This window comes from Scardinius erythrophthalmus, assembly GCF_964197995.2.
Source record: "Scardinius erythrophthalmus genome assembly, chromosome: 16".
NCBI classification, from domain to species: domain Eukaryota; kingdom Metazoa; phylum Chordata; class Actinopteri; order Cypriniformes; family Leuciscidae; genus Scardinius; species Scardinius erythrophthalmus.
The window spans coordinates 9345367-9373305 of record NC_138236.1 but is presented as its reverse complement, the minus strand read 5'-3'; the positions used below and the strand labels follow the sequence as shown (position 1 = coordinate 9373305).

The window sequence follows — 27939 nt, the reverse complement described above, 5'->3', positions numbered from 1 at the left end:
GTGATGAGGATGACGCGAGGACCTCCTACATGCCAGGCTCAATAAATAAAGTAACCATCACACCTGGACCTGTCGTGCTGGATCACAGAGGGGAATACACACAGTCATTAAGGAAGACAATCCAAATTGATCACCATGCCAATTTAGTTTGATTCCCTTCTCCCTATTTTGCTTACAGTGCGCTGGATGGAGAACTAACACTTTGATTGTTTCCATGGAATGAGTGGCTCTCTCTTTGGATATCTCACAGTGGCACATATGTGGATTGCCTCCAATATGTTACTGCCGAATCGGCCCAGGTGCATTTGGGCCATTGAAAATTCTGGTTCTCTTGCGCGTGAGCAGAGCTGGGGCTTCTGCCCGATTTAGGAATAACATATTGAGTTTTGCACAGATCAGAGTGCGCTAAGGGACATTGAAATTGACAAGACAAGCATCATTCCCCTGATTACTATGCAATTACAACTGATCTCCATTGTTTTGATCTTGCATTGTATGGAATACACAAACTGTCAGCAACACGGCTCCAGGCACCGGCAACACAAACGTAAGTTCTGCGCGCTGCTGATCTGATGCTTTGCGCACACCTGCACCGTGACTTGTAGGCTACTGGCTGTTTGTGTGAATCGCTTTTTTAGTGGTCATGATGTTTTAAAACTTTTTCTCATTTTAAGAGACTGAAAAAGTAAAATTATTGTTTATAAAAAAAAAAAAAAATCGCTTATGGAAGATTATTGATAATGATCAGGTGATAGGAAACTGATTAAGATAGGCTAAAGGTTTACATGAGAATGGAACATTTTATTTATTTTATGTTTTGGCAAGGAAGACGCGCCATTGCAATAAATAAATAAATAAATAAAAATAATGTAAAACTCAAACTCTAAAAAGAAAACCAGCGGACTCGACATCTCTTCTGTGGTTCGGCATATGACAATATGCAGCTGACTACTAAAGCATTAAATATTTCTTTCCAGCTGGAAGAACTGTGATTGAGTTATTGTTATCGAAGTAGATATGCTATTTTTGTTCTTATGACCTATATCACTGTTTTCTTCGTTCATATTTTGTGACAAACTGCCTGGGTTGCCAAATGCGCTGTTTCCCAAAGAAATAGGCTACTTTTAAATTGTGGCAGCGGTGTGATTTTCTTTTTTTTTTTTCTTTTTTTTTTTACCAACCAACAACAGGTAAAATTTATTCCAATTTGTTTTAGATAGGCAGACCATCAGTGGTTAAACAATACAGTGAATGTAGCAAATAGTGTTTTAGAGTTAAGATAGGCCAACACAAAAATAAACCTTACTTAGGGTAGATGCTATATACTTTATGCTGTTTACTATGTTCAAAAGTCCTAGGCTATATGTCATGGCATGGGGGTGTTTTTTCAGTATTGCACCATTGAACAGTCTGTAATACAGACGTTTTCATTTGTGAAAAATGCCGTAAAATGTATCTACGCTGAGTGAGGTCCATATATGAAGTAATAGCAGTAAATTTTTAATCCAAGTAGCCTGCAAGTACATGGATAATGGTACAAGTACATTACAAGTAACATTACATGGTACAAGTAGCCTACATTTTCCAAGCAATCCTGTGTCCAGTTAGCTTAAGCATTTTCAGTGATTAACAACTTAATGCTTTATACAAGTTGAAAATGCATTACACTGATTATAAAATGCGTGGAATACTTTGGTTTGTTTTAAGGGGTTTGGTCTTAGCCTATTGGTGATTAGGCTGGTTTTGGGATAGCTTGTTTCAAAAACCTGGCAACCCTGCAACAGCGTAGCCTGTTGCTTGAGATGAGCCCGTGAAACTTCGCCTGTCACTAAAGAGTGACTGTGTTCCTCATGGTTTCGTTCTGATGGCTTAATTTGAGGGATATTTTACATAGGTTTCGCCACAGTGAGTTTTGTAGAAAAAAAAAACAGCTACTTAACCTCCTATTGGGAAATGTTGCGCTGAGGTAGCCTAAAAGTCGAGCTAGAAGACGCGCAAGTCACGACATATGTTTTGTTTTTAGTAGACACTTGTGGTTTTATTCGGACACGTAACTCGGACAGACCGCTGGTTTTATAATGTGTTTTAAATCATGTATTAGGCTATGTTGCATTTCTTAAGCTTCCTTTCATTGACGAGTTTTACTTTGAGCATGAATTTGTTCTGTTCGTCTAGTATCTGGCTATGGCCAGTCCAGTTTCTTGTTAGGATCGCTCTCTAGCGGCCACTGCATTACGCTGAAAACCCTTGGTCCCTCGTGCGCTTGGTCCTTTTCACACATTAATTGCCTGTTGCTGCTCACGGATAGGAAGACACCTCAGTAAGTTCAGTATTGACAGAAGTATAGTTCCCCTTTTCTTTCAGTTTGCAACAATCTTGAATACATCCTTGAAAAACAAATGTTTAAATTTAGTTGTTGGTCACACGTTTTGGCCCGAACCTCACTTAACGCCTGCACAGGGCCATTGGGGCATCTTTATTGAGCTAATAAAATACCTGGTAGTACATGTTTAATAATTTATTGCACAAATTTTAATAGCTTTAGTTGATGGTAACATGAATTCCCCATTTCGTTCAAAAGGCCATTTTAATCAGAAGCATCAAGTCAAGGTTGTAACCAAATACTAAGGATTGTGGGGGACCAAGTGTAATTTGGAGGTCATGTTCCCCTCACTGTCTATGGTGGTTATGGCCCTGGATGAAGTATTTATATGAATATTTTTGTTTTACATAGGAGAAAGAAACACAAATTTGGGAAATAAGCAATGCATGCATGACAGGCACCAGAACTGTGGAACTGAGTATGATTTTTATTTTAATAAGCAATGTAATATACAAATAAGATTTAAAAGGCTAGATTAGTATGAATGTATAAACATGTGGTCCAAATTAGTTGTGACAAAACCAATTAGAGCAATAGAATAGCTTTGGTATCAGGGAGCCACAAAAATGCCATTGTGGCTATGTGGCACTCACTGGGTTATTTCAAGTCTGATAGAACAAAATGATATTATGGAATTCAAAATACAAAACCCTTAGCCATATTTTCGGTTTAAAACTGAGATGGTGCCAGAATTGTGGACTGTGGCTAGGAAAGTGTCTTCAGCATACTAAGTATGTGCTCTCATGTGGCATGTGAGAAAAATATGCATCTAATCTGACTTTGACAGCTAGTTGAGCACACAACTGTTATTTTGAATTTAAAGAGAAAACAATGTTGGGTTATCCTTAAAGAACAGAATTGTTTCGTTCATTTCAGCATATTTTTGTTCATAGACGAGTCAAAATCTGATAATAATGCAACAACAGTTTTAAAAGTGATGTTTCACTATTTACAACAGGATCTGAATTTTCATGGGTTTAAATAAAATAGTTTTTGTTATAAGAGACAATAAAACAACGTTTTAAACTGGTAAAAACTGGGTAAAAAAAAATAACTTGGTTTTCAAAAATCAACGAATTTGCAACATGTTGGTCTCTGAGTAACATGAAATATTTAAACCACGAAATAAACTTCATTCCGTAAAATAAGTATAAAGAACAATGCAAAAAAGCATTTTGAATGTCTACAGCACGTTTTATATTTACCCACAAATCAAACATATTTCACCTTATGCACGTTATAACGTCTGTCAAAAACTCTAGGCTGGATGTTGGTTGGAATATTAGAACTAAAATATTGACATGGGCATCAATCACTTCTCTGGATACTTGCCGGCTAAGAAATAAATAATTATTACCGATCCATCTGCTTTCAAATCCACATTATTTGAATCTCACGACATCAATGTCTGTCAAAAAATAACGTGATATCATCGCTTTCCGAGAAGACGGAGAATATGGCGGCCTGAGTGGCTTCAACATGCTGTCCATCAGAGATGATAATGTACATAATAGCCTAGCTAAATTTGTTCTTCACTCGCTTAAATTAAATCGGAATGATCAGAGAACTGAGTGAAATACTTCACACTGCATGTTAACCCTCTGGGCTTCTTCGCCCGAAAACGGGCGAAAACTTGAACGTTTCGAATTGTTTAATTTTTTTGCTTTATCGGATGGGGGTGAAACTTGGTGACTTTTCTTTTATTACCTATATGAACACACAAAAAAATCAAGGAGATGATTCTGATATGTTAAAGGGTCGTAAAAAAAAAAAGTCACACTTAGCTTCCTCCCGCCCGAAAACGGGCGACATAGGAAATGAATGGGAAATACGAAAAAATAGGAAAACTCAGAGAAACTTTTGGTGGTACAAGCTACAGATCAGCCACTGTGCTGAAAAAAAGTGTACAGCAATGAAGGGGTGACACTCTAAAACATCAAGAGTGCAAAAAAGACACCCTCCCCCCCCCCCCCCCCCACACACACACCCACACACACAAACACACACACACACACACACACACAGAGAAATGAACTGGTAAGACTGAAACAGCAAATTTTGCCCCAAACTATATAAAAATTATATAATCATAATAACTCCAAAACTATAGCAAGGAGAGTCAAACGGTAGGTATCGTTTGAAAGAACTCTTTTTAAATTTTTTTAAAATATAAATTACATTACATTTGGACATTGTCCCGCCAAGAAACGGTGGATAAAATACAATATATATATATAATTTTTATTATGATTTTGCATATCTTTCATATTTGTCATGGAATAACTCAGGAAGGAAATAAGGTAGGAGGAAAATTCTTTTTTAGTGAAGTCCCCCTACATGTCAGCTGCATCTGGATAAAAAAATAATAATTTTTGGATAAAGGAATCAAAAATTACAGCATTTTGAAAAGAGACAGCCTTTTTGTACAGTCTTTGACACCCCCTCATGGGCAATTTTTTCTCCATGAAGAATATCTTGTCATAAAAGCAATAGATTATGTTAATTTTGGGCTCATTTTAATTGTAATAATATGCTGTAAAAAATGATGTGCCATTTTCAATTATCTGAGAATGTTTCATGAGCTGTATGATGTTTTTGACACATTGCAGTACATTATTTTATAGATTATGAAAAAAAGAGAAATTCTATGTATCAGCAATAACTCAGCAATACTTAAGAGTTTTTCAAAGTGGATACATTCACTGTAAAGTTCAGACTCTAAGCTTTCAAATGACATCAACTTTGTGTTTATCAAGGCAAGATTTTTGAAAAATATGGTAATAAATATTTTCGCAGCTAGGTGGCGCCTGCTGGCGGTACACTTGGTTTTAGAGGGATTACTCAGCACTCGTTAGGAATTAATACATTAAATTAGATGCATTAAAAAGCTGAGATTCTAAGCTTTAAAATGATATATAATTTGTGTTGTTCCATTCAGTGGTTGATTAGTAATAAATTGTTTTCTTTCCGAATGGGAATAAATCAAATAAATAAATAAAAAAGCTATAGGCCGCCTATGGGCGGTTATAGGACATGACACAAATTAATAAATTTTGAAGCCACTAGGTGGCGCTCTTCTCACTTGAAATATTTTTTTTTTTTAGGCCTGCACACTAATTTGATGTGAAATGTTGCATTTATTGAAAAATAAAATAAAATAAATAAAATAAAAATATATATATTAATTCTAATGGAAAAAATAGCTCATAAAAATTACATAATTAATGCAAAGTATCATAAAAAATTCTAAAAATTCTATATAATAATCAGAAAACATTATAGAACAAAACAATATTTGATTCGTTATCCTAGGACAAAGTTAAGTACAATTTTAAGGCTTCGCCCGTTTTCGGGCGGGAGGAAGCTAAGTGTGACCCAATTATGAAGAAGCCCAGAGGGTTAAAGAGAATAAACGGCAATCCAATTGAAAAACTTCGCCAGGTTAGTAAACATCGCCCAGTTGGACGATTTTCTTGATTTGAATATTTTCAAAAAAATTCTATTCTTGACTGATCTTTTTTTATTTATTTATTTATTTATTTATTTTTAATCATTTTGGCAATATATGAACTGTTAAATGAGTGAGCCTGTCTGGGATGAGTCCCTGTAGTCGACCAATTTGATTCCCATATGCTGTAATATATAATAAACTTGACGGATGACTTTTATAAAATGTAGCCTATTGATCACTATCTTCTCAGTTGTTTCAAAGATGAAGGCAATTATCAAAATTTGTTAAAATATTGTTTAATTTTCCAATGAAGGATTATACATTTTTGCATGATTTGTTACATTTAATTACCCCTTAGCAGATTTTGACTCATTCCAAAGCGATGATATTTTTAGATACAGGTGTGCAGGGTGATGAATCTTTTTATGTATGGTCAAATCTTTGCTGTTTAACACTTTGACAGTGAAGTGTGTCAAACATGATGACCGCTGTCCTCTTGATCTTGAATGCACCAGCCATCATCAGAGGCTGCTAATTAAGAGACTTAATAAGAGAAAATGCCTGTGATGGACAGAAACCTGGGTGAATGACCATGACTAATTTATCAGTTCACAGCGAGTGACCAAACGGTCGTCTGACCTCAAACACTTCCTGTGTTCTGTGTGTGAGTTTCTGTGTCTCTGTGTTGACAAGACACCACAAGGATTTGATTTGCATGTAAAATGGACACCTTTTTAATGCCAAAGTTTTTGTAACATCTTATACTTATAACATCAGAATGTCTTTCTTGCATATGAATGCTTTGCAAGAGTGTTTTTTTAATTATTTTTTTGTGAGTGTAGGTGAGGTCATAAAAGGTAAAAGGTGCGGTCACCATTTATGTCCCACACAGCTTTGTCAATGACAGTATGTGGTAACTAATTTCCTTGTAAAAAAAAAAGTCATGGCTGTGTTTTTAGTAAAGTATCTCTGCTTGTGTGTGGCCTCCCCATGCTGTAAATATCCCAGGAAATTAATTGTGTCGGCTTGCCTCACCGACTCACACCACAAGTCTTTGGGCAATAAGCAAATGCTTTTGTTTAATGTCGATGTCTTACATTTTGTTATTTAATTAGGTTTCAACTCTGCCGCTTTACTGATAGATTCTGGGAATGCTTGCTTTTGTGGTCGTTGAGTTTGAACCGTGGCGAAGCGATTTCGAACGTTCGGATTTCAGGAGTGCTCGTGTGGTTGTTATGCAAGCCTACCCAGGGGCGGTGGCAGTGCAAGGGCATGCAGAATTCCTCTGTGTAAAGGGTTCTGTGAATTAGAGAGCTTTGGCAGGAACACATTTGGGCAAATGGACAGCAGTTGTAAAGATTGCTTAGATATGTCAAACAGAATATCCTTGATCTATGGCAATCTGGCAGCCAAGACTGAACTCTGAAAATCTGGGGAGGGGGACAGAAAAACAAAACAAAACAACGATGCCCGAGTTATGGAATGTAAGAGCAGGTTGAAATCTATCTATCTATCTATCTATCTATCTATCCGTCCGTCCGTCCGTCCGTCCGTCCATCCATCCATCCATCATCCATTTACATTTTAATGTTAAAAATAGATTTCTATTTCAAATAAATGCTGTTATTTTGAACAAAAACTGCATCAGTTTCCACAAGAAAATGAGCAGCATTTTTGAGCAGTTACTTGAGCAGCAAATCAGCATATTAGAATGATTTGTGAAGGATCATGTGAGACTGAAGACTGGAGTAATGATGCTGAAAATTCAGCTTTGCCGTCACAGGAATAAATTATGTTTTCAGTTAGAAAACAGTTATTTTAAATTGTAATAATATCTCATAATATTACTGATTTTACTGTATTTTTTTATTTTGTATTAAGTCACAATGAGTCTGTAACACACAGACTCATTGTGAGTCTGTTTGTTACAGTGATGTTAGGGTCCTTCATTTCCTGTACTTTAACTGCTGCCTTATTGTTTAGATTTACTGATGCTTGTAGAAATCCTCACTATAACATTCTTTCAAGCCATATCATTTCAAATTACATAAGTGAAACTAGAAGCAGAAGCAATTTTTTTGCTTCTCTCAAGTTGAGCTAGACCAATCTTCGCTTTGCCCCTAACTCACCCTCATCCAGATGCCGAGACAGGGTCAGTCCCTTCTAAAATGTAGAGCCTTTAACCATCTGAGACTGACCTTTGAGAGACACCTGGAACCGATTGACTTTAATCAGAGATGCTCTCTGAGGCACCTTCCATTTTTTTACCTTACCGAATTCAACAAGGTACTGCACTGTACTTTACAGTGTGATGCGAATAGATCAGTGAACGTCTGTTCTTCTCACAGTAACTGTGAACTCAATCACTTTTGACTTCTTCAGTTCCCGAGCCAAAACAATGAGGCCATAGTGCATAAACATTATTCACAATCCCTTGAGCAAAAAGCTGTAGAAAATGCTCTCTTAATCCCCTTGAACAGTCAGGAGGACTATTTCTCAGAAATACCATCTCTTTTTGTTTTAGAGTTGTTCTGTCCAGAAGGTTGTCAGGTCAGCGATCAGCTCTATAATTTATGAGTATCTTATCTAAAGGGATTTGTGAGTGAGAGTGTTTTTTAAATATGTCACTAGGACATTGAGAAACCTCTTTGTCAGGTGGGCAGCTTCAGCATGTATTCACAGCTGGAGGTCTCCGGTGGAGACGAGTCGATTCTGTCTGGGGTTTTGTCACGGTGTGGCCGCTCTGTTTGCGGGCTTATGAACACAAAGGCTACTGTGCTGCCGTTTGCGTGCAAACCCCGGTATGCAACGTGTCTCTGTTGATTAGTTTCTCTGCCGGGAGAATCCACAGATGACTGTGCTTCCTGTCGTGTTTATTATTACACTACATTATGGTCACTGTTGTAGCTTTAATTGATGGCTCTGTTCTTTCCTCAGAGAACCTGGAACCATTTAGTTGTACCCACCATTCCTGTTTGCTCCTATAAATGTTGAGAATGTCCAAGTAAATGCCAAGTATGTTTTGTTGTAACTAGGTGCTGACAGGAAAAAAAGAAAAATATTGGATTCCTGCATATTATATCTTTTTGTAAATGTGAAAATGTTTAACTAAAGTGTCATTTTTTCCATGTGAATTTGTCACTTTTTTAGAGGAAGTGGACAGAAGGGGGGTGGGGTTGCATTATAAATGTCTTTCCTGTCACGTTTGATCAATTTAATGCATCATTGTTAAATAAAAGTATTATTTTCTTTAAAAAACAAAACGTATTGACCACATGACAAACTTTTAAACAATATACCATGGCATCAGGGCTTGAAATTAACACCAAATGCAGGTGGATTTCAGCAATGGCGTGCAACACGTTGTCAAAAATATACATTTTTCGATACATATCGATGCTGAAATATCTGAAACGCTTACAATATTCATTTCCGCTTAATTAGATAGAATATTGTTGGTTACAGGGCATATTGCGCATCATTTTACTCGTTCGGGCAGATTTTGTGCTCACACCCAAAGTGCGCGCACAGAAAGCTGCCTCTCAGTACAAAATTGAGTTATTTTTTTCTGCAAGTGAACGTAAACAGTTGAGAAAGAAAACGGATGGGTAACAGTATAATGGATCCGTGCATTCGGTCTTAAAATGACAGCAGCCTCATCTAACTGCTGCCAAATTATGAGACATTAAAAATATCTATCTGGCAGTTTTTCCCCATGGTATCAAAATGCTGAGTGGCTAATAACTTTGGTAAACCACTAGCCACAGTGGCTGGTGAGCAAAAAAGTGTCAAGCCCTGCATGGCATTAAATGTGAATTGATGTAACACGCTACTAAGAGCTTCAAACAAAACTTTAAATAGCTTATATGATGCCACTAGACTAGTCTTGCAAACTATGGAAGTAATACAGTGATTTAGTCCTCAAAAGTGTCTATTGAATCAGTGACTTTATTTACAGGCAGATGGATAAAAAAAAAATCCTGTGTGCCCTTTACTCTTGATAAGATGCGTAAAAACAGCCAATCAGGTTAGAAATGGCCAGAATGAGAAAACAGAGAGTAGTGAGACTATTAACACACATGAAAACTGTTGGTTGTGCAACAAAGTTTAACTTTATGGAAATGAGCAGTGATGATGCAGCAACTACTGCTTGATAAGAGAAAACTTTAAAACAGACAAATAAAATATACATTACATACAGTAACAGAATAAACATGTTACATTTGATCTAAATAGGCTAGATTTTAGAATAATATAATTTGCCTTTTTTTTGCATCTGCCCACATCCAGATTTTTGCTTTATTTTGCGACGACAAGCTGACTGCACATTATCCCTCACAAAATATATAAGTAATATTGTAGCTGTGTAACACTTGGAAATGAAATGAAAGAAAAGGCCTAGACTGACACCAATGGTTTCACTCTCCAGAAAATACATAAATTATGTATATCCATTACACTTCTCAGATCTTTACATTTTCATACATCATTTTGAGCACACATGTTATTTGATCCTAATGTGAAAATGATGTTTCTACCACAGAGGGTTCAGGGGTGAGCACCCAGGGATGCCAGGGAGGCTGTCAGACCTGCTCCGTTTACAATGGCTGTCTGACGTGCAAACCCAAGCTTTTTATTCACCTGGAGAGGGACGGGATGAGGCAGATCGGAGTGTGCCTGGCCTCCTGCCCCAATGGTTTCTACGGCACCCGTTCCCCCGACAGGAACGACTGCACAAGTAAGACGCATGTTTCACCTCAGCTTCTCCTTGAAATATTTACACTACAGACGGCTTTGTCTTAGTTACGGTATAATGAAACCATGGGCTTTGATATGCATGCTACAGCATTCTCTTCTCAGTTCAGGCGATGTGGTAATGAGTGCATAACCTGTCTTCCAGAGTGTGGGTCAGAGTGCGACTCGTGCTTTAACAGGAACTTCTGCCTGCGCTGCAGAGCGGGATCCTACTTGCACAAGGGCAAGTGCATGGAGAGCTGTCCAGATGGGCTGGTGCCCAGCGATACCAAGAAAGAGTGTGTCCCTGGTGAGTGCTCAGTTTCGTGCCACAGATATAATAGACTAGTTTTTAGCTTCCTTTTTCTGTGGCCACCAGTGTTGTGGAAGCTATACTTGAAACTGTAGCTTTCCAAGCTACAAGCTAATCATAATTTGATGAAGTAAAACTACACTACACGCTACATATCACTGTTGGGTGGAAACCTCTATATATCTCTAAAAATGCTACTTTCAGAAAGTTGAAAAAAATTATTAAACAAAACGTTGTCAAAGTTGATATTGTGGCTTTATATATGGTCAGAGACTTGCATGTACCAACGTTTTCCCAAAATCGAGCTCAAATGGAGTTACGATGTTTTTGACCAGCAAATTTCTGAGAATTTCATTAGAGAATTTCATTAGAACGGCTGCATCTGAGGCAGTAAGTGCATTGCATTATGTTTTCATCAACTTCGAGGTTCTTAAGTTTAATGTAGCTATGTGGGTGCTCACTTTTTACTGTCATTTGGCCAACATCTCATATTATTAAAGACAAAGTGCTACGCAGGGACTATTTAATGACTCAAAAACAAATTCTAGACCAAGACTCTCTTTTCTGCACATCAAATTCATAAAACATAAAGAAAATGATGCACTTACTCAAACAACCAGTTCGTTATTTAACCTTGCATTGCAAACAAGCAGACCCGGTCCAAAATGTGTAAGGCACTTCATTCACGGTAGAGGCGGGGTGGAGTTATGAGGTTTGAGTGACAGTTTGAGGATCCAATGGAGTTACGGGGTTTAATCACAAGCTCTTTTTAATACTTTTCATTGGTTAATATTTGCAAAACCCACAGACAGACATAAAGTGTGAACAATAGTAAATGATAGAGAAATGACGAAGTATGGAGATACAAGGTTTCTGCCCGACAGCGATAATATTAAGGTGAGGACCACCTGAATTTAAACATTTTCTCTCAGAAATTGAGCAAATTTCACAAATAATTACAAATAAATAAATAAAAAAAATTGTCCAGTTAGTAGTCTTACTACATTAAGTTAGTTTCTCCCCTATAATTATAAATGTAAATGTAATGTGTGTGTGTGTGTGTGTGATGGTTTTACAGCATGTCCTGTGGACTGTGACTCCTGTCAGAACAGTGACACGTGTACGAGGTGTGTGCCGGGACACTACCTCCTACATGGGCAATGTCATCACATCTGCCCAGACAAGTTTGAGCCCAATGACTCAATGGAGTGCATCCCAACAGGTCAGTCTCTGACATACTGTACATGATCTGCTGTCAAAACCCCTGCAGTGCTGTATGCGTGTGTTATGTGGCTTCTCTGACTTGTTAACTGTGTTTTAGTGCACTGTGAAGTGGGCGAATGGAGTGAGTGGAGCCCCTGCTCGCGCTTGGGAAAAACCTGCGGCTTCAAATGGGGTGAAGAAACAAGGACCAGGAGGGTCCTACAGAATCCTTCTCCAGTGGGGAGCCCGTGCCCACAGACTTCTGAGAAGAGGGAGTGCTTTGTCAAAAGAAGAAGATGTAAGTGGCCAATATAATTATTGATAAGTAGGCCCAATCGTCCCTGAAAGTTGTAAGTCTGATCACTTAGAAAAGTAAAAAGCTGCATCCTGATGTATCATTCATGTTTGTAGAACAGTGTGGGATGAGGTTTACACCGAGCTGTAATATTAAGAACAAGCCCTTAACCCTATGTGTAAGAAGTAATAATAGCGATGCTTGACTTAGCGAATGGAATTGCTAGTAGGCTGTTATCCATTTTCCACATCTACAAAAAACATTGACTCTGCTCATTTTATTATCATATAAATGCTTGTTTTGTATCGCCTGGATTGTAATTCTAAATGTAAGAGCCAGAATTATTTCCCAACCGATGCAAAACAAGAACATTGGGCCGATTCAAAGATCTGTGCAGTTGTAATCTTAACCATATTTGGCCAGTTATGTTTTGAATGTTTATTTGTGTAGTGGTATTTGTGGGACATTGCTGCTTTATGACAGACAGCAGGCCAACTCGATGCTCCATCGCTCTCCACCTCATAAACAGTCAGGGCCTCAGCGCAGAGAGAGGGAAGAGAGGAAAATAAAGGATGTGGATATTTAAATTTGAACTTCTCTGACTCCAAAGAACAATGATATCGCTTGGTCACGCACAAAAATGCAACAGAAAAACGCAAAAAACACATCACAATTAAAGGCCCGTTCATACCTAGGATGATAACTGTAATTATAACAATAAATATCAGTTCTAAAATGGTTCAAAATATAAAAGAATAGAGTCCACGCCACAACTATAACGGTAACGACACAGAGAAACTATATCGTTGGAATCACTTTCAGAACGATTTTTTTTCTAGCTGATGTATGATAAAAACGACAGCCAATCAGAATCTACTTGCATTTAAAGCGCTATACGACATAACTGCAGTGTTTGCTTAAAATAAAAATAAATGATATCGTCTGCTGCTGTGGACACTGATATAGTTATTGTTATAGTTAACTATATACAGTATATATATATTTGTGAGTTCCAAATCAGTCACTTATGAGGTTCCTTTTTATGTAGGAACAGAGCTTCCATTTCATCTTAGAAGTGTGTTCTCTCTTTCATCAGAACCTCTTTGCTTGTGCACAGAAAGACTTTTTGTTCCATGTTATATCAAAGGAGTCAGTGCAATGTTGATCCGCCGGGGGCCACAGCTGAGGGGTGCGTTTCAGGCTCGGTTATCGACCTCGCCCCCGCTTGTGATTACCCAGCTGCCCCAACTCCTAGAACATCAACTGCGCGCTAATTATCTGCCGGGGTTCTGTCCTGTCCGTGTTTATGTTCCACATACACCAGCAGGGTCAGTGGTCCGACCCCCGCCAGCTCAAAGTAATCCCAAGCCGCCCTCTGACACTGATACATCCTCCTTGTCCGCCCCCCACTCCCGATACACACACACACACACATGCAACTGCTTTACTTGTTGTTGCCCTAGCCAAATTCATTCTTCTCCCGTTACTTGTCATTTGTTTTTCTTTCATGTTCTCCCTCTGACTAATCCTGACCTTTTTCTTACACATCTTGTCCAAACGCAACCCTGTGTCTGGCCTCTGTCCTTTCCCTTTCAGACTTTCTAAAAACTCAACTCCTGATGTCAACATGTGCTCATTTAGGTTTTTAATATTGAGATAGAGACAGACTGACTGACTGACTGAGATAGATAGATAGATAGATAGATAGATAGATAGATAGATAGATAGATAGATAGATAGATAGATAGATAGATAGATAGATAGATAGATAGATAGATAGATAGATAGATAGATAGATAGATAGATAGATAGATAGATAGATAGATAGATAGATAGATAGATAGATAGATAGATAACTTGACACTGAAAACTGGAGTAATGGCTGCTGAAAATTCAGATTTGCAATCACAGAAATATATTACATTGTGTGTGCATGTGCGTGTGTGTGTGTGTGTGTGTGTGTGTGTGTGTGTGTGTGTGTGTGTGTGTGTGTGTGTGTGTGTGTGTGTGTGTGTGTGTGTGTGTGTGTGTGTGTGTGTGTGTTTCCAAATGTCCCCACAAAAATATTGATAGATAGTTATCAAAAAAATAGAAGTCTATGGAAAATCACCACAAATATACAAAACAAACTTGTGTATGATATAACATTGTGAGTTTTGTTTTGAGTATAAGTACAGAATCTGGAATCCCACCATTTTCGTTTGAGTTTTTGTGTGTGTGTATCTCAATCGTCCACTGAACTCTGTATGTAGCCCTGCACGCCTCTGCCGTCCACACTAGCACCAACCTCCCTAAGGGAGAGCAGCTATACTGGGCCTTCAAAGCCCGGGCATTCCTCCTGTGGGACGAGCCAGAGCCCTTAATCCCCGCCTGGCTCCTGCCAAAAGCCCCCGGACGACAGCACGCCTCCCTCCACCCCATCCCACCCCCAGGGTTCATTAATGAAAATGTGCCCCACTGCACCCGACATCATATCCTATTTCAGCCACCTCTGCCTCTGTGCCCTGAACAGCAGCAGACTGGGATGATTTGGGTTGTCAGGGTTGATTTTAGAGCGTTTCACATTTTCAATTTTCCATCTGTCCTGACACACTTTTCATCTCCCTCCTCCTATAAGATCTCCTTCTTTTCTCCCCTCTCAATCACTCTTTCAAGAATAATGTATAATCAGAGCCAGATGACTCCTCATTTCACCTATGTTGAAACATCTAGATAGACACAACTATGAGACAAACTTGTTCCAAACCATTCCTAGCTTGCAACATATCCTAGAGGAGGATGGAACTGCAATCCATTGATTCGTCCAGAAATGATGAATAGACTCATTATCATGTGGCTATTTTCAGCTGTTGATAGAGCACCTGTAAACTTATGCTCAGATTCAACTTTAAATGGAAGCCGTGTGCCATCAAAGAGTAATACAAAACTTTTAGGAAACACTTCATTTCTCATAATATTTCACTTGCACTTTATTCTACCTTTCAAAAGTTTGGGGTCAGCGAGCAGTAAGATTTAATACTTTTATTCAGCTAGAGCTCTAAATCAGCATATTAGAATGAGTTCTCAAGGATCATGTGACACTGAAGACTGGAGTTAATCTTACTTTTAATTCTTATTTTGCACTTTATCTCCTTTTTTACATTTTAAATGCACTTGTCTAAGGCAGAAACAGGCTTCTAAAACTAAAGGAGTATCCCAAAAGAAGAATTCACAAAATAATCTATTTCTCAGTTGTTTCTCCTATAGCAATGAGATTAAATGGAGAACAAATGGGGACTTTTCCTCCTGTTTTTTCAGATGGGGCTCCTGAGAAAAAGACTATTCTCACATGGGTCTCCTATTTTCTGATTTCTCATCAAATTCCTTTAAGCCCGCATGATCTGCTATGCTATCCATTTTAATTTTATGATACTGTATTTTCTGCTGCATGACATAAATTGCCTTATTCGTGTCAAAATTGATACGTAAATGTAACATAACCCCAGTAGGTCTCTTGCATGAGCTTTGAACAAGCAACCTCTGAACCATGACATTTTCCTCTGGGATTGCCTCTGCTACTGCAGTGGTGCTCAAGAACATGCTCCATCGCTGAGGAAATCACTTGTGTTCATTTCGTGCTTGACTGTTTACTGAAAAACTTGACAGCCTTCCATCTCCGAAAGAGTGGCAGTAAACATCTCCATAATAATTGGCACAGCGCTCTGGTCATGTTACGCCTTGGTTTATGGGAAAGGCAGAGGATTACGCCTAATCCACTGATCTCCAAATCGTCACGACAAAGACAACAGTGTGCGTGAAGGGGAACTTCCTGTGTTTAAAGAGACGGCGAGAGGGGAGGTGACGACAGCGAGTGAAATGTGTGTGCGCGGCTGCGCGCGTGTGTATGTTTTGATCGGTCAGACAACCGTACATGAGTCAGCCCGTTCAGAATGCACAGTGCAATCACAACATCCTCGAGCCCACAAGAGGTCGAGGAGGGGGATTTCACTTCATCCTCCTGAACTACTTTCAGTCACAAAACAAGAGTCGTCAGTGGCCCCCTATCACCCTGGCTAGACCCCAGGAATGTGTGGGTCAGTGTGGGTTGCAGTGGGCAGGGAGTCCGGAGAGAGTCCGGCTGATTAATTGAGCCTGCTTTGGGGGGGGTGGGGGGAGCAGAAGCGGGGGAGAGGTGGCTGTCCACCTCAGCACTTTTCCAATCCTCATCTGTGCCCCACCGATAAGCCTCTGACAATAATGGAAATTGGCTAGCCGTGAGCGTTGAGCAACGGCGAGATAAAGTAATATTAACAGAATTTGTATTTTTAGTCTTTCTATTTTTGATGTGCTAATCGGTTGTTAGCTTATTCTGCTGTCAAACATTCAGCTGGGCGGCTTCACCGTGGTTGCTCATCTTGACAGTTTATTCCAAAGAGACATACTGTGCACTAATTGCAGGAATCATGTTCCTGGAAGAAACCGGACTGGTTGCTCAAGAGCACAATGGAGATAAAGTTATCTGACTCTGCAATTGATGGGTCGCCGCCTACCTTTTTGCATTTCCAGTGTCTAATTAATCAGAAAAGGAAAATGCTGTCATATTTACTCACCCTCATGTTGTTCTGAAAACATATGCTGTTATTTTTTGTTAAAGGTAGGGTAGGCAATTTCAGAGAGGCTAGCAATAGCGAGCTAGCTTTGAAATCATAAGATCCCACCCTCCCTTCACAGCGTCGAGCATTTGCACTATATTCTTTCTGAAGGAATAAGTAGCTGTGTGAGAAGCTGAAATTTATGATCGTTCATATCAACACTCAACACCAGGATTGATGTCATGTTCATTCTTAATATTATTTATATACCATTATAGTATTTATTAATATTTTGAATTGTACTTTTAGGTTAAGCTTTAAAGGAACACTCCACCGTTTTTTCATATTAAACTGTTATTGCCTTAACTAAGACGAGTTGATTCATACCTCTCTCGTCTCAGTGCGTGCACTCAGTCGCTCTGGCGCGCGGCGACACTTTGATAGCACTTAGCTTAGCCCAGTTCATTCATTAGGGACCAAACAGAGATGAAGTTAGAAGCGACCAAACACCTCCACGTTTTCCCTATTTAAATACAGTTACACGACCAAGTATGGTGACACAAAATAAAACGTGGTGCTTTTCTAAGCGGGTAATGTATGGCGGAATAACACTGGGAGCACTTCGACTCGGCTTAGTAAAAGGTCAAAAAGCCTGAAAAATCCTCTCACTTCTGTCATCAGAACCAACGTGACTTTTTACTGCGCCGAGTCGAAGTGCTATTCCGCCATACATTATAGTTATCCTTTTTACCCACTTAGAAAAGCGCCACGTTTTCTTTTGTGTTACCATACTTGGTCGTGTAACTACTCGTGTAACTGTATTTAAATAGGGAAAACGTGGAGGTGTTTGGTCGCTTCTAGCTTGATCTCTGTTTGGTCCCTAATGAATGAACTGGGCTAAGCTAAGTGCTTTCAAAGTCTGGCGCGGGTGCCAGAGCGATTGAGTGCACGCACTGAGACGAGAGAGGTATGTATCAACTCGTCTTAGTTAAGGGAATAACATAGTTTAATATGAAAAAAACGGTGGAGTGTTCCTTTAAAAAAATTATTTTTGTTTTATTTCAAGTTTTAAAGTTCACTAAAAAAAAACCCTCATACCTCATAAATGAAATGAAGGTTCGAACATTTTTCAGTAAAATATCCCTTTAAAACACTGATCAACCATTTTTTGACAGTGTTAAAGAAAGACAAATGAAATGGAAAAGGTTGTTGTACAAGACTGTCATCTTGTGGTAGACCAGACGCAACCAATCGCACACCCCACCAGATGGTTCTGCTGTTTCACAACTTTATAAATGGGTCTTCAACCTGGATTCTATCAAACTCTTAATAATCTATGAAAAATACTTTTATATAGAAGTGATGATTGCTGAAGTCTGATGTCTCCCAACCAAAACAGCCCAAAATTAAGAACAATGGTCATCTTAGGTTGAATGAGTAATTCCATCTGGAGCGGGAGAGAGATGAAGGATGATGGGAAAATCACTAAAGCCTGATTAATAGAATGATAGAATGATTCAACATGCCTGTATGGGAAATAAATCAGCTCAGATGCCGGCCAAACTCTGACTGGTCATATTGTGTGTGCACTTTTTCTGGTTACAATACTTTCTTTTATTCCAGATTAATGAGCAAAAATGATTGCAAGTAATTTTCCTGTAAAGTGTAAACATTGTGGTGATTAAAAACATTGCGATTGTTACTTTTTGAACACACCCCAAACTGTAAATGTAAACGTGTAACTTATTCAATTAATAGATTTTTAAATAGAATTTCAATTTTAATAGAATATATTTTAAAATGTCTTTTGTTCCTTTGATAGGAAAGCTGAATTTTTTTTAGCATCATTACTCCAGTCTTCAGTGTCACATGATCCTAAAGAAATCATTCTCATATGCTGATTTCGTGCTCAAGAAACAGCTGTTATTTATGTGGAAACCATCATTTTTTTGATGATTAGAATGTTTTAAGTTACAACATTTATTAAATAGAAATCTTTTGTAATATAAATGTCTTATACTGTCAACTTTGTTCAATTTGATGCATACTTGCTGAATAAAACTTTTGAACTGTAGTGTAGACTACATCAGATCGTGTATTTTTTAAATTATTTTTATTTCTTAGAAGAGGTGTACTATTACTTCTCTAAGTGATCAAATTTTCACCTGGCAGACGATAAAATGGACAAAAAAACACAGATTTATACTATATTTTAATGTTAAAAAAGTGTCCCACACTGTCACCAATTGTCCTTGCAGGTAAGCCAGCGAAAGGCCAGCGGCGGGGAGAGAAGAAAAAACGCTTCAACCTGCAGGAGAAAGACAACGTCGAGGCCCGTCGAGAGAGGAAGAGAGAACGAGAGAAGGAGACGATCGACCGGGAGGACTCGGAAAGCCGGAACAAAACAGAGCACCGTCGCAGGAGGGACCAGAGCAGGGACGCTGGAACAGTATAGAGATGCTGCTCCTCGCCGCTCCTCTGCTGCTGCTCTTCTTTCCCCTATCAGTCCGTGTCACCCCCTCACTCTCTTAACCCCTCGCCGAGGGGGTGTTGCTGCTACCTGTATAATTTAAACGTATACTGTATATGCACATGAGAGAGGGGACGCTCGTCATCCACACAGTTGCAGACAGTCAGGACGCCCCTCGAACTTCTCCTTCAGAGGGCACCCTTCACCCCCGTGGGCCCGGTCTGTTGCTGGATTGAGGCTGAACTGTGTATCGTGGGGATGTCCGATGATCCGTGGAATGTTTTTTTTTTTTTTTAAAGGGGGTCCAGGTACAGCACTGTATCATGGTTTGAATGTAGGTTTTTGAGACATTAAAGTAGAGTTGTTGTATAAACGTCTGTATTTTTTTATTTTTTGGGGGGCTGAGTAAATTAAAAATGAGCATGCTTACTGCCACCGCGGACATTGCCTGCCGCCAGAGGCTGAGACTGCATGTTGATTGGTGTAAATGGCTAATGAACTGGCTTTCTTCATACTGGATGAGCAACAACACTCTCGCTGCAACGTTTTAACTTCAGTTTTCTCCGAACAAAGTGTTGATTTGCCTGTCTGTATAAACAGGATCTGAGCTTTCCATTGAAGCCATCTGACCAGAAATCAAAAGCACCTGTATGTCAAATAAACAATACTGAGTTTGTATTCATTTGTAATTTATTTATTGTCTCGACAAGCATAAATATACATCAAACACAACAGTAGCTTAGCTAGAAATGTTTGGTGATGCATAACACCATTTCAAGATACAAATATGTGATTTCTTCCTCATTTATTATATATCCACATTTAATTTTCTCTGTGAACATTAATACACAGATAGATAGATAGATAGATAAATAGATAGATAGATAGATAGATAGATAGTTTTGAAGTGTTGATAGTAATTTACAAAAGTAATAAATACATAAAAATATGTTTTATGTTTATACTGTTCACATAAAAAATATACATGACTTTGCTATAGGATGCTACAAAATTACTTTAAAAATAACAATAGGCCTTTAAGAATAATGTTCAAGGATAAATTAGTTTGTAAGAGTTCCAATTGTATACATAAATTCACAAACACACACACACACACATATATATATGTATATATATATATACAGTGAGGAAAATAAGTATTTGAACACCCTGCTATTTTGCAAGTTCTCCCACTTAGAAATCATGGAGGGGTCTGAAATTGTCATCGTAGGTGCATGTCCACTGTGGGAGACATAATCTAAAAAAAAAAATCCAGAAATCACAATGTATGATTTTTTAACTATTTATTTGTATGATACAGCTGCAAATAAGTATTTGAACACCTGAGAAAATCAATGTTAATATTTGGTATAGTAGCCTTTGTTTGCAATTACAGAGGTCAAACGTTTCCTGTAGTTTTTCACCAGGTTTGCACACACTGCAGGAGGGATTTTGGCCCACTCCTCCACACAGATCTTCTCTAGATCAGTCAGGTTTCTGGGCTGTCGCTGAGAAACACGGAGTTTGGGCTCCCTCCAAAGATTCTCTATTGGGTTTAGGTCTGGAGACTGGCTAGGCCACGCCAGAACCTTGATATGCTTCTTACAGAGCCACTCCTTGGTAATCCTGGCTGTGTGCTTCGGGTCATTGTCATGTTGGAAGACCCAGCCTCGACCCATCTTCAATGCTCTAACTGAGGTTGTTCCCCAAAATCTCGCAATACATGGCCCCGGTCATCCTCTCCTTAATACAGTGCAGTCGCCCTGTCCCATGTGCAGAAAAACACCCCAAAGCATGATGCTACCACCCCCATGCTTCACAGTAGGGATGGTGTTCTTGGGATGGTACTCATCATTCTTCTTCCTCCAAACACATTTAGTGGAATTATGACCAAAAAGTTCTATTTTGGTCTCATCTGACCACATGACTTTCTCCCATGACTCCTCTGGATCATCCAAATGGTCATTGGCAAACTTAAGATGGGCCTTGACATGTGCTGGTTTAAGCAGGGGAACCTTCCGTGCCATGCATGATTTCAAACCATGACGTCTTAGTGTATTACCAACAGTAACCTTGGAAACGGTGGTCCCAGCACTTTTCAGGTCATTGACCAGCTCCTCCCGTGTAGTTCTGGGCTGATTTCTCACCTTTCTTAGGATCATTGAGACCCCACGAGGTGAGATCTTGCATGGAGCCCCAGTCCGAGGGAGATTGACAGTCATGTTTAGCTTCTTCCATTTTCTAATGATTGCTCCAACAGTGGACCTTTTTCACCAAGCTGCTTGACAATTTCCCCGTAGCGCTTTCCAGCCTTGTGGAGGTGTACAATTTTGTCTCTAGTGTCTTTGGACAGCTCTTTGGTCTTGGCCATGTTAGTAGTTGGATTCTTACTGATTGTATGGGGTGGACAGGTGTTTTTATGCAGCTAACGACCTCAAACAGGTGCATCTAATTTAGGATAATAAATGGAGTGGAGGTGGACATTTTAAAGGCAGACTAACAGGTCTTTGAGGGTCAGAATTCTAGCTGATAGACAGGTGTTCAAATACTTATTTGCAGCTGTATCATACAAATAAATAGTAAAAAAATCATATATTGTGATTTCTGGATTTTTTTTTAGATTATGTCTCTCAGAGTGGACATGCACCTACGATGACAATTTCAGACCCCTCCATGACTTCCAAGTGGGAGAACTTGCAAAATAGCAGGGTGTTCAAATACTTATTTTCCTCACTGTATATATATGGGGGACTATATATATATATATAATGTAATAGGGGAGAAATTTATAGGATACTTTTACTTTTATGTTTTTTTTTTGTTTTGTTTTTTTTTACAATTTTGTGTTATAAATTTCTGTTCTTATAAAGTTTTCTAATGTATCCTCCCTCGTTGTTTTATTTAGAAGGTTAAAATTATGTTATCATAAGACGTTTGAAATGTATACTCATCATACAGTATAATTGTTGAAATCTGGCCCAGCATAGTACTTAATACCAATAAAAACAGTGTTTTTGTCCTTTTCGCAAAGATTGGTCTGAAAGGTTAAAGGGATAGTTCACTTTGAAATTAATTTTTGATATGTTTTAGCTTACCTCAAGGGCATCCAAGATGTAGGTGTCTTTGTTTCCGCAGTAGTTTCAATTTTGATATTTTTAGGTCAAACCGTTCTTGTCTGTCAGTCATATAATGCAGGTCTGTGGTCACTGTCTCAAAACACAAGCACAGAGTCCAAATTAAAACAATTCCCCATCGTCCAAATGAAACAATTCCCCATCATAAGTACACATTGATGGCCTAAGACACGAAACGAGCGGTTTGTGTGAGAAAACGAACAGTATTTATATAGTTTTTAGCTCTTGAAAACAGCACACGTCCAAATGGTCTGACGGCGCGGGCGAGTATAGATGTATACATAGATGTCGCCTTGGCTACGGTTTCGTTCCAATGAACTGCAGTAGCGAAGGCGACATCTAGTGTATACATCTATACCTGCATAGATATATACACTAGATGTCGCTTTGCTACGGTTTCGTTCCAATGAACTGCAGTAGCCAAGGCGACATCTATGTATACATCTATACTCGCCCGCGCCGTCAGACCATTTGGACGTGTGCTGTTTTCAAGAGCTAAAAACTATATAAATACTGTTCGTTTTCTCACACAAACCGCTCGTTTCGTGTCTTAGGCCATCAATGTGTACTTATGATGGGGAATTGTTTCATTTGGACGATGGGGAATTGTTTTAATTTGGACTCTGTGTTTGTGTTTTGAGACAGTGACCACAGACCTGCATTATATGACTGACAGACAAGAACGGTTTGACCTAAAAATATCAAAATTGAAACTACTGCGGAAACAAAGACACCTACATCTTGGATGCCCTTGAGGTAAGCTAAAACATATCAAAAATTAATTTCAAAGTGAACTATCCCTTTAACCAGGTCGTTGTGCGCGTCTCGTCCAGTCCAGTAGGAGGCGGTGGCGGATATGATCGTGGTCCTTCACCACCGCTGTAGCATTTCCCCGAGTGAGTAAGACAGATGTCTAGTAGATGATGGCAACATGCGATCTTTTCAATCTTTGAGCTTTCGTATTACTTAGATAAACATACCAATATTTTTTATTCGTAATCATTTTGCACGCCTAATATATCGGTACTTAAAGTACATGTAAGTATCGGGAAACTATTGTGGGCGTCTTTTCATGTGTAACTTTCTTTATTAACGTGCTGTGACTTTTATGATATAACTTCACAGCATCCGATTTTAAGTCGTCGTCGTCAGTTTTAATCATAAAGATCCAGAGCTTAAACGGTGATGTCAGTGACAGGTAAGTTAGATGAGTTCGCTGTTTCCCCCCATCATCAGCCCACTGATCTGAGTGAAAGGACGCTGACACCAGAAGAGACGGACAAACTCAGAAGTGACCGGGTCTTAGTCTCAGACTTCAAGCAGCAGAAACTCGAAACGGATGCTCAGAAAAACTGGGACTTATTTTATAAAAGAAACACGACGAACTTTTTCAAAGACAGGCACTGGACCACCAGAGAGTTTGATGAACTGAAAAACTGCAGAGAGGTAAAAGATTTTGCGAGCATTTGCTGTAAATGTAAATTTAGTAAGTTTGTATGGATGATTGTAACTCTATTCTTTCAGTCTCAAGGACAGAAGCTGGTGTTGTTGGAGGCTGGCTGTGGGGTTGGAAACTGTATTTTCCCCCTTCTGGAAGAGGACCTCAGTATCTTCATCTATGCCTGTGACTTCTCTCCACGAGCTGTTGAGTTTGTGAAGGTAAAAGTGATGGAATTGCGTTTCCTTTCAATGTAAAGGGTTAGTTCACCCCAACATTTAAAAATGATCCCATCATTTACTCAGTAAATTTTTTTTCTTTCTTTTTTTTCAGCCAAATGCAATCTGAGGTAACGTTAAAAAATATCCTGGCTCTTCCAAGCTTTATATTGGGATTGAATGGTACCTTGTTTTTTGAAGCACAAAAATATCCGTATTTATAACTTTATAAACTAAAATCACTGGCTTGCGGTAACTGCTATACACTGATCTAGTTCCGGCAGAAGAGTGACCTCTGACCTGACATATTGACATATGACATATCCACATTTTTTGTGTCAATAGGTACAAGAAAAGATGTTGGAATATTTTAGTACTTCCAAATTCATGTGGGTTTTTTCCTCTGATTTGTAAAACAGTGACCGACCACATATACACTCTAAGGTATGATTTCGGCCAAAGACAATTATATTATTTATTATATTTGTTTAATGATGTAAATGTAAATCTGTGTGTGCCAATGGCTGTTTTGCCCCGTTGAGTGCTGTTCGGAACTGTTAGGACGTAATTTAGGATTGTTAGGACTTATGTTAGGAATTGTTAGGACTTATTTAGATATGGCAAGCCGTTTTAACTTTTATTCATTTCCAGGATATGAATCCTTGATATCAACAATTCAATTTTCACTAGTTAAAACGATAGTTATTGATATCAGGAATTAGATTTCTACTAGTAACAATGGCTATTTTTGATATCAGAAATTACATTTCCACTAGTAACAATGCTAATTCTTGATATCCACAATTAAATTTTCACTAGTTAAAATTATAATTCTTGATATCAACAATTGAATTTCAACTAGTACAAACTATAATTCTTGATATCTGTAATTGTATTTTCACTAGTGAAATGTCACCATAGGCTGCCATTCAAAATCAATTGTTGATATCAAGAATTGATTTCTTACTCGTTGAAATTCCAATTTCACATATTAGAAATACAATTCTTACTAGTAAAAACCTTTATTTTTGATATCAAGAATTCAATTGTGGATATCAACAATTCATATCCTGGAAATGAATAAAAGTTAAAACGGCTTGCCATAATTTAGATTGTGTTGGGACTGTGTTAGGACTTGTAACAAATGGTTAGGAATAGTTAGGCTGTCTGATCGCTGGAAAGATGTTGGAATATTTTAGTACTTTCAAATTTATATGGGTTTTTTCCTCTGATTTGTAAAACAGTGACCGACCGCATATACACTCTAAGGTATGAGTTGTCGTGGCCGAGTGGTTAAGGCGATGGACTAGAAATCCATTGGGGTCTCCCCGCGCAGGTTCGAATCCTGCCGACAACGAAACGTTTTTACTTTTTTTTTTTTTTTTTTCTCGCAATCTGAGGTAACATTAAAAAAATATCCTGGCTCTTCCAAGAATTTGTAAAGAGAAATGTCAGAGAATTTCGATATTTAGCTTGAGTTTGTTGCCCAGCCCTAGAACTAGATACTCATGAACACGTGAACGGACATTACCGGAAACTTGTGATTACAGTTTCTAAAGTTGTAATTATTCATATTTTTCTTACAAAAACACATCGCTTTGCTTCAGAAGGGCTTTGTTAACCCCCTGGAGTCGTATGGATTACTTTTATGATGAATGGATGCACTTTTTTTAGCTACAAGGTACTATTCACTCCCATTGTAAAGCTTGGAAGAGCCAGGATATTTTTAATATAACTCTGATTACTTTTGCCTGAAAAAGAAAGTCATATACACCTAGGATGGCTTGAATGTGAATTATGGGATCATTTTCATTTTTGGGTGAACTAACCTTTAAAACCCACATCTGGTCAAACTTATTCAAGCCATATAATGTTGCACATTCATACGCTAATATGTAATCTGTCTTTATTGATTATTATTCATTATTATTGCAGCAAAATGCCTTGTATTGCACTGAGCGATGCCTTGCATTTCAGTGTGACCTCACTAAGGATGATCTTCAGGCCACCATACAAGTGGAAACGGTGGATGTAGCCACATTGATATTTGTTCTGTCTGCAATTCATCCTGAAAAGATGCAGAAAGCCCTAGAACAAATTTTTAAGGTACTGCTGTGGTTTAAGGTATCACAGTGCATCAACTTTTAATTTAAAACAAGTAAACTTATAACTGATGGTGATTTTTCATGTGTCTTTGCATAACTCAGTTTCTTTGCCTTCTGAAGTAATTTCTCCTTCCTAAACAAACTCAGGTATTAAGACCAGGAGGTATTGTCCTCTTCAGGGACTATGGACTGTACGATCATGCCATGTTGAGGTTTAAGTCAGGCAATAAGCTGGGGGAGAATTTCTATGTAAGACAGGATGGGACCCGTTCCTTTTTCTTCTCAAGAGGTCAGTGTAGACTGCTTGTTTTTGATCATCTGTGTTACTGCATTGAAGTTAATGTATTTTTTTCTTTCATTTGTTCTTCTTATAGAGTACTTGGCTGGTTTGTTCCAACAGGCAGGATTTGAGACTCTTGTGAACGAGTATGTGCTGAGAGAAACTGTGAATAAAAAAGAGGGTCTGTGTGTTCCACGAGTGTTCCTGCAGAGTAAATTTTGCAAACCTGTTTCCTCATAATGACTAGCATAAATAAGCCACATTTTTTTCGCAAAGTATTGTGCAGTAATTTATCGATTGTCTGCCGCTAATGTTTTTACTATCTCATAATGAAATAAAATGGCATATTTTTCAGTTATTTGGAATTCTTCATCTCATACTTGGGTATTGTCAAGTCAAGTCACCTTTATTTATATAGAGCTTTATTCAAAACAGATTGTTTCAAAGCAGCTTCACAGTAATAAACAGGAAAATAACAGTATCTGTGATGCAAGCAGAGTTCAATTTTGCTGTAAAGCTGCTCTAAAAAGAAAATAGTGTCATTGTTCTGATGAGGTCAGTTCAAGTATGTAACAATATGTAGTCTTTGAACAGTAACATCGTCCCGTTCAGTTCTTATAGTGTCAGTACAGTCAGATCAATAATATTGTTGAATATTATGTGTATGTTTGTATAATATATAAAGATAGTGTATGGTGTTCTGGGCAGATTCTGGATTTTACGTAAGTATTGCATCTTCCCTGGTGGTCTAGTGGTTAGGATTCGGCGCTCTCACCGCCGCGGCCCGGGTTCGATTCCCGGTCAGGGAACGAAAACTTTTTCACTTACAAATATGGTCCGTCCAGTCCTGGGAAATTCGTACGTAAGAGGTGGTAACGTTTACGACGGCAGGTGCGTTCAAGTCACTTTCGTCGGAGGAAGATGGCGGAGTACTTTTTCTTAATTAAATACACAAATATACAGTAAGGTTCTTAAACTCTTGTTTTAGAAAATGATGAACAAAGAAATGTGCATCAGGGGTACAAGAAAACACATTGGAATCACACTGAAACAAGTTGAGAAGAACAGATTTGTGCGTCTGATGAAAAGAGTGCCCGACCATGAGTCGTCATCAAGTTGTCGTGGCCGAGTGGTTAAGGCGATGGACTAGAAATCCATTGGGGTCTCCCCGCGCAGGTTCGAATCCTGCCGACAACGAAATCTTTTCTGTTTTACAACTTACACCTTATGCTAAATAATGAAAAAAAAGTTAAAACCAAGCGTCACGTCCATATTGAAAGCATGTTTAATGCACAATATGTAATTTTCGCCGCTACAGGGCACGTTGTCAAAACAAAGGCATAT

General features: G+C 38.5%; 2 protein-coding genes across 4 annotated transcripts in view; both read left to right on the top strand.

The window, feature by feature from the left end:
- The window catches only part of rspo3 (R-spondin 3), a 20285-nt gene extending 184 nt beyond the window's left edge, over window positions 1-20101 (top strand). Inside the window, exons 1-6 of the mRNA XM_081389884.1 lie at window positions 1-547; window positions 10378-10572; window positions 10735-10878; window positions 11960-12103; window positions 12203-12382; window positions 19209-20101. The exon at window positions 1-547 is cut by the window's left edge and continues 184 nt beyond it. Of these exons, the coding sequence (XP_081246010.1) occupies window positions 454-547; window positions 10378-10572; window positions 10735-10878; window positions 11960-12103; window positions 12203-12382; window positions 19209-19405 (954 nt within the window). The 5' untranslated portion in view covers window positions 1-453 and the 3' untranslated portion in view covers window positions 19406-20101. The remainder of the gene's footprint in view (window positions 548-10377; window positions 10573-10734; window positions 10879-11959; window positions 12104-12202; window positions 12383-19208) is intronic.
- Window positions 20102-23445: 3344 nt separating this feature from the next.
- On the top strand, window positions 23446-26947 carry mettl6 (methyltransferase 6, methylcytidine). Of its 3 annotated transcripts, none has more exons than XM_081388390.1 (6): window positions 23446-23592; window positions 23680-24000; window positions 24079-24213; window positions 26146-26316; window positions 26463-26604; window positions 26690-26947. In XM_081388390.1, exons 2-6 carry the CDS (start codon window positions 23740-23742, stop codon window positions 26833-26835), a joined length of 855 nt encoding a protein of 284 aa, XP_081244516.1. In that variant the 5' UTR covers window positions 23446-23592; window positions 23680-23739; the 3' UTR covers window positions 26836-26947. The 3 variants fall into 3 exon arrangements, with proteins under 3 accessions (XP_081244516.1, XP_081244517.1, XP_081244515.1); XM_081388391.1 differs by having other exon boundaries at window positions 23453-23592; window positions 26188-26316; XM_081388389.1 differs by having other exon boundaries at window positions 23479-24213.
- Window positions 26948-27939: the final 992 nt, after the last annotated feature.

Excerpts from the sequence above, each read along its gene's own strand:
- mettl6 (XM_081388389.1), top strand. The coding sequence starts at position 23,740 with ATGTCAGTGACAGGTAAGTTAGATGAGTTCGCTGTTTCCCCCCATCAT. Across the intron at positions 26,317-26,462 it reads CCCTAGAACAAATTTTTAAG|GTATTAAGACCAGGAGGTAT; the intron begins GTACTGCTGTGG and ends AAACAAACTCAG. Across the intron at positions 26,605-26,689 it reads TTCCTTTTTCTTCTCAAGAG|AGTACTTGGCTGGTTTGTTC; the intron begins GTCAGTGTAGAC and ends TTCTTCTTATAG.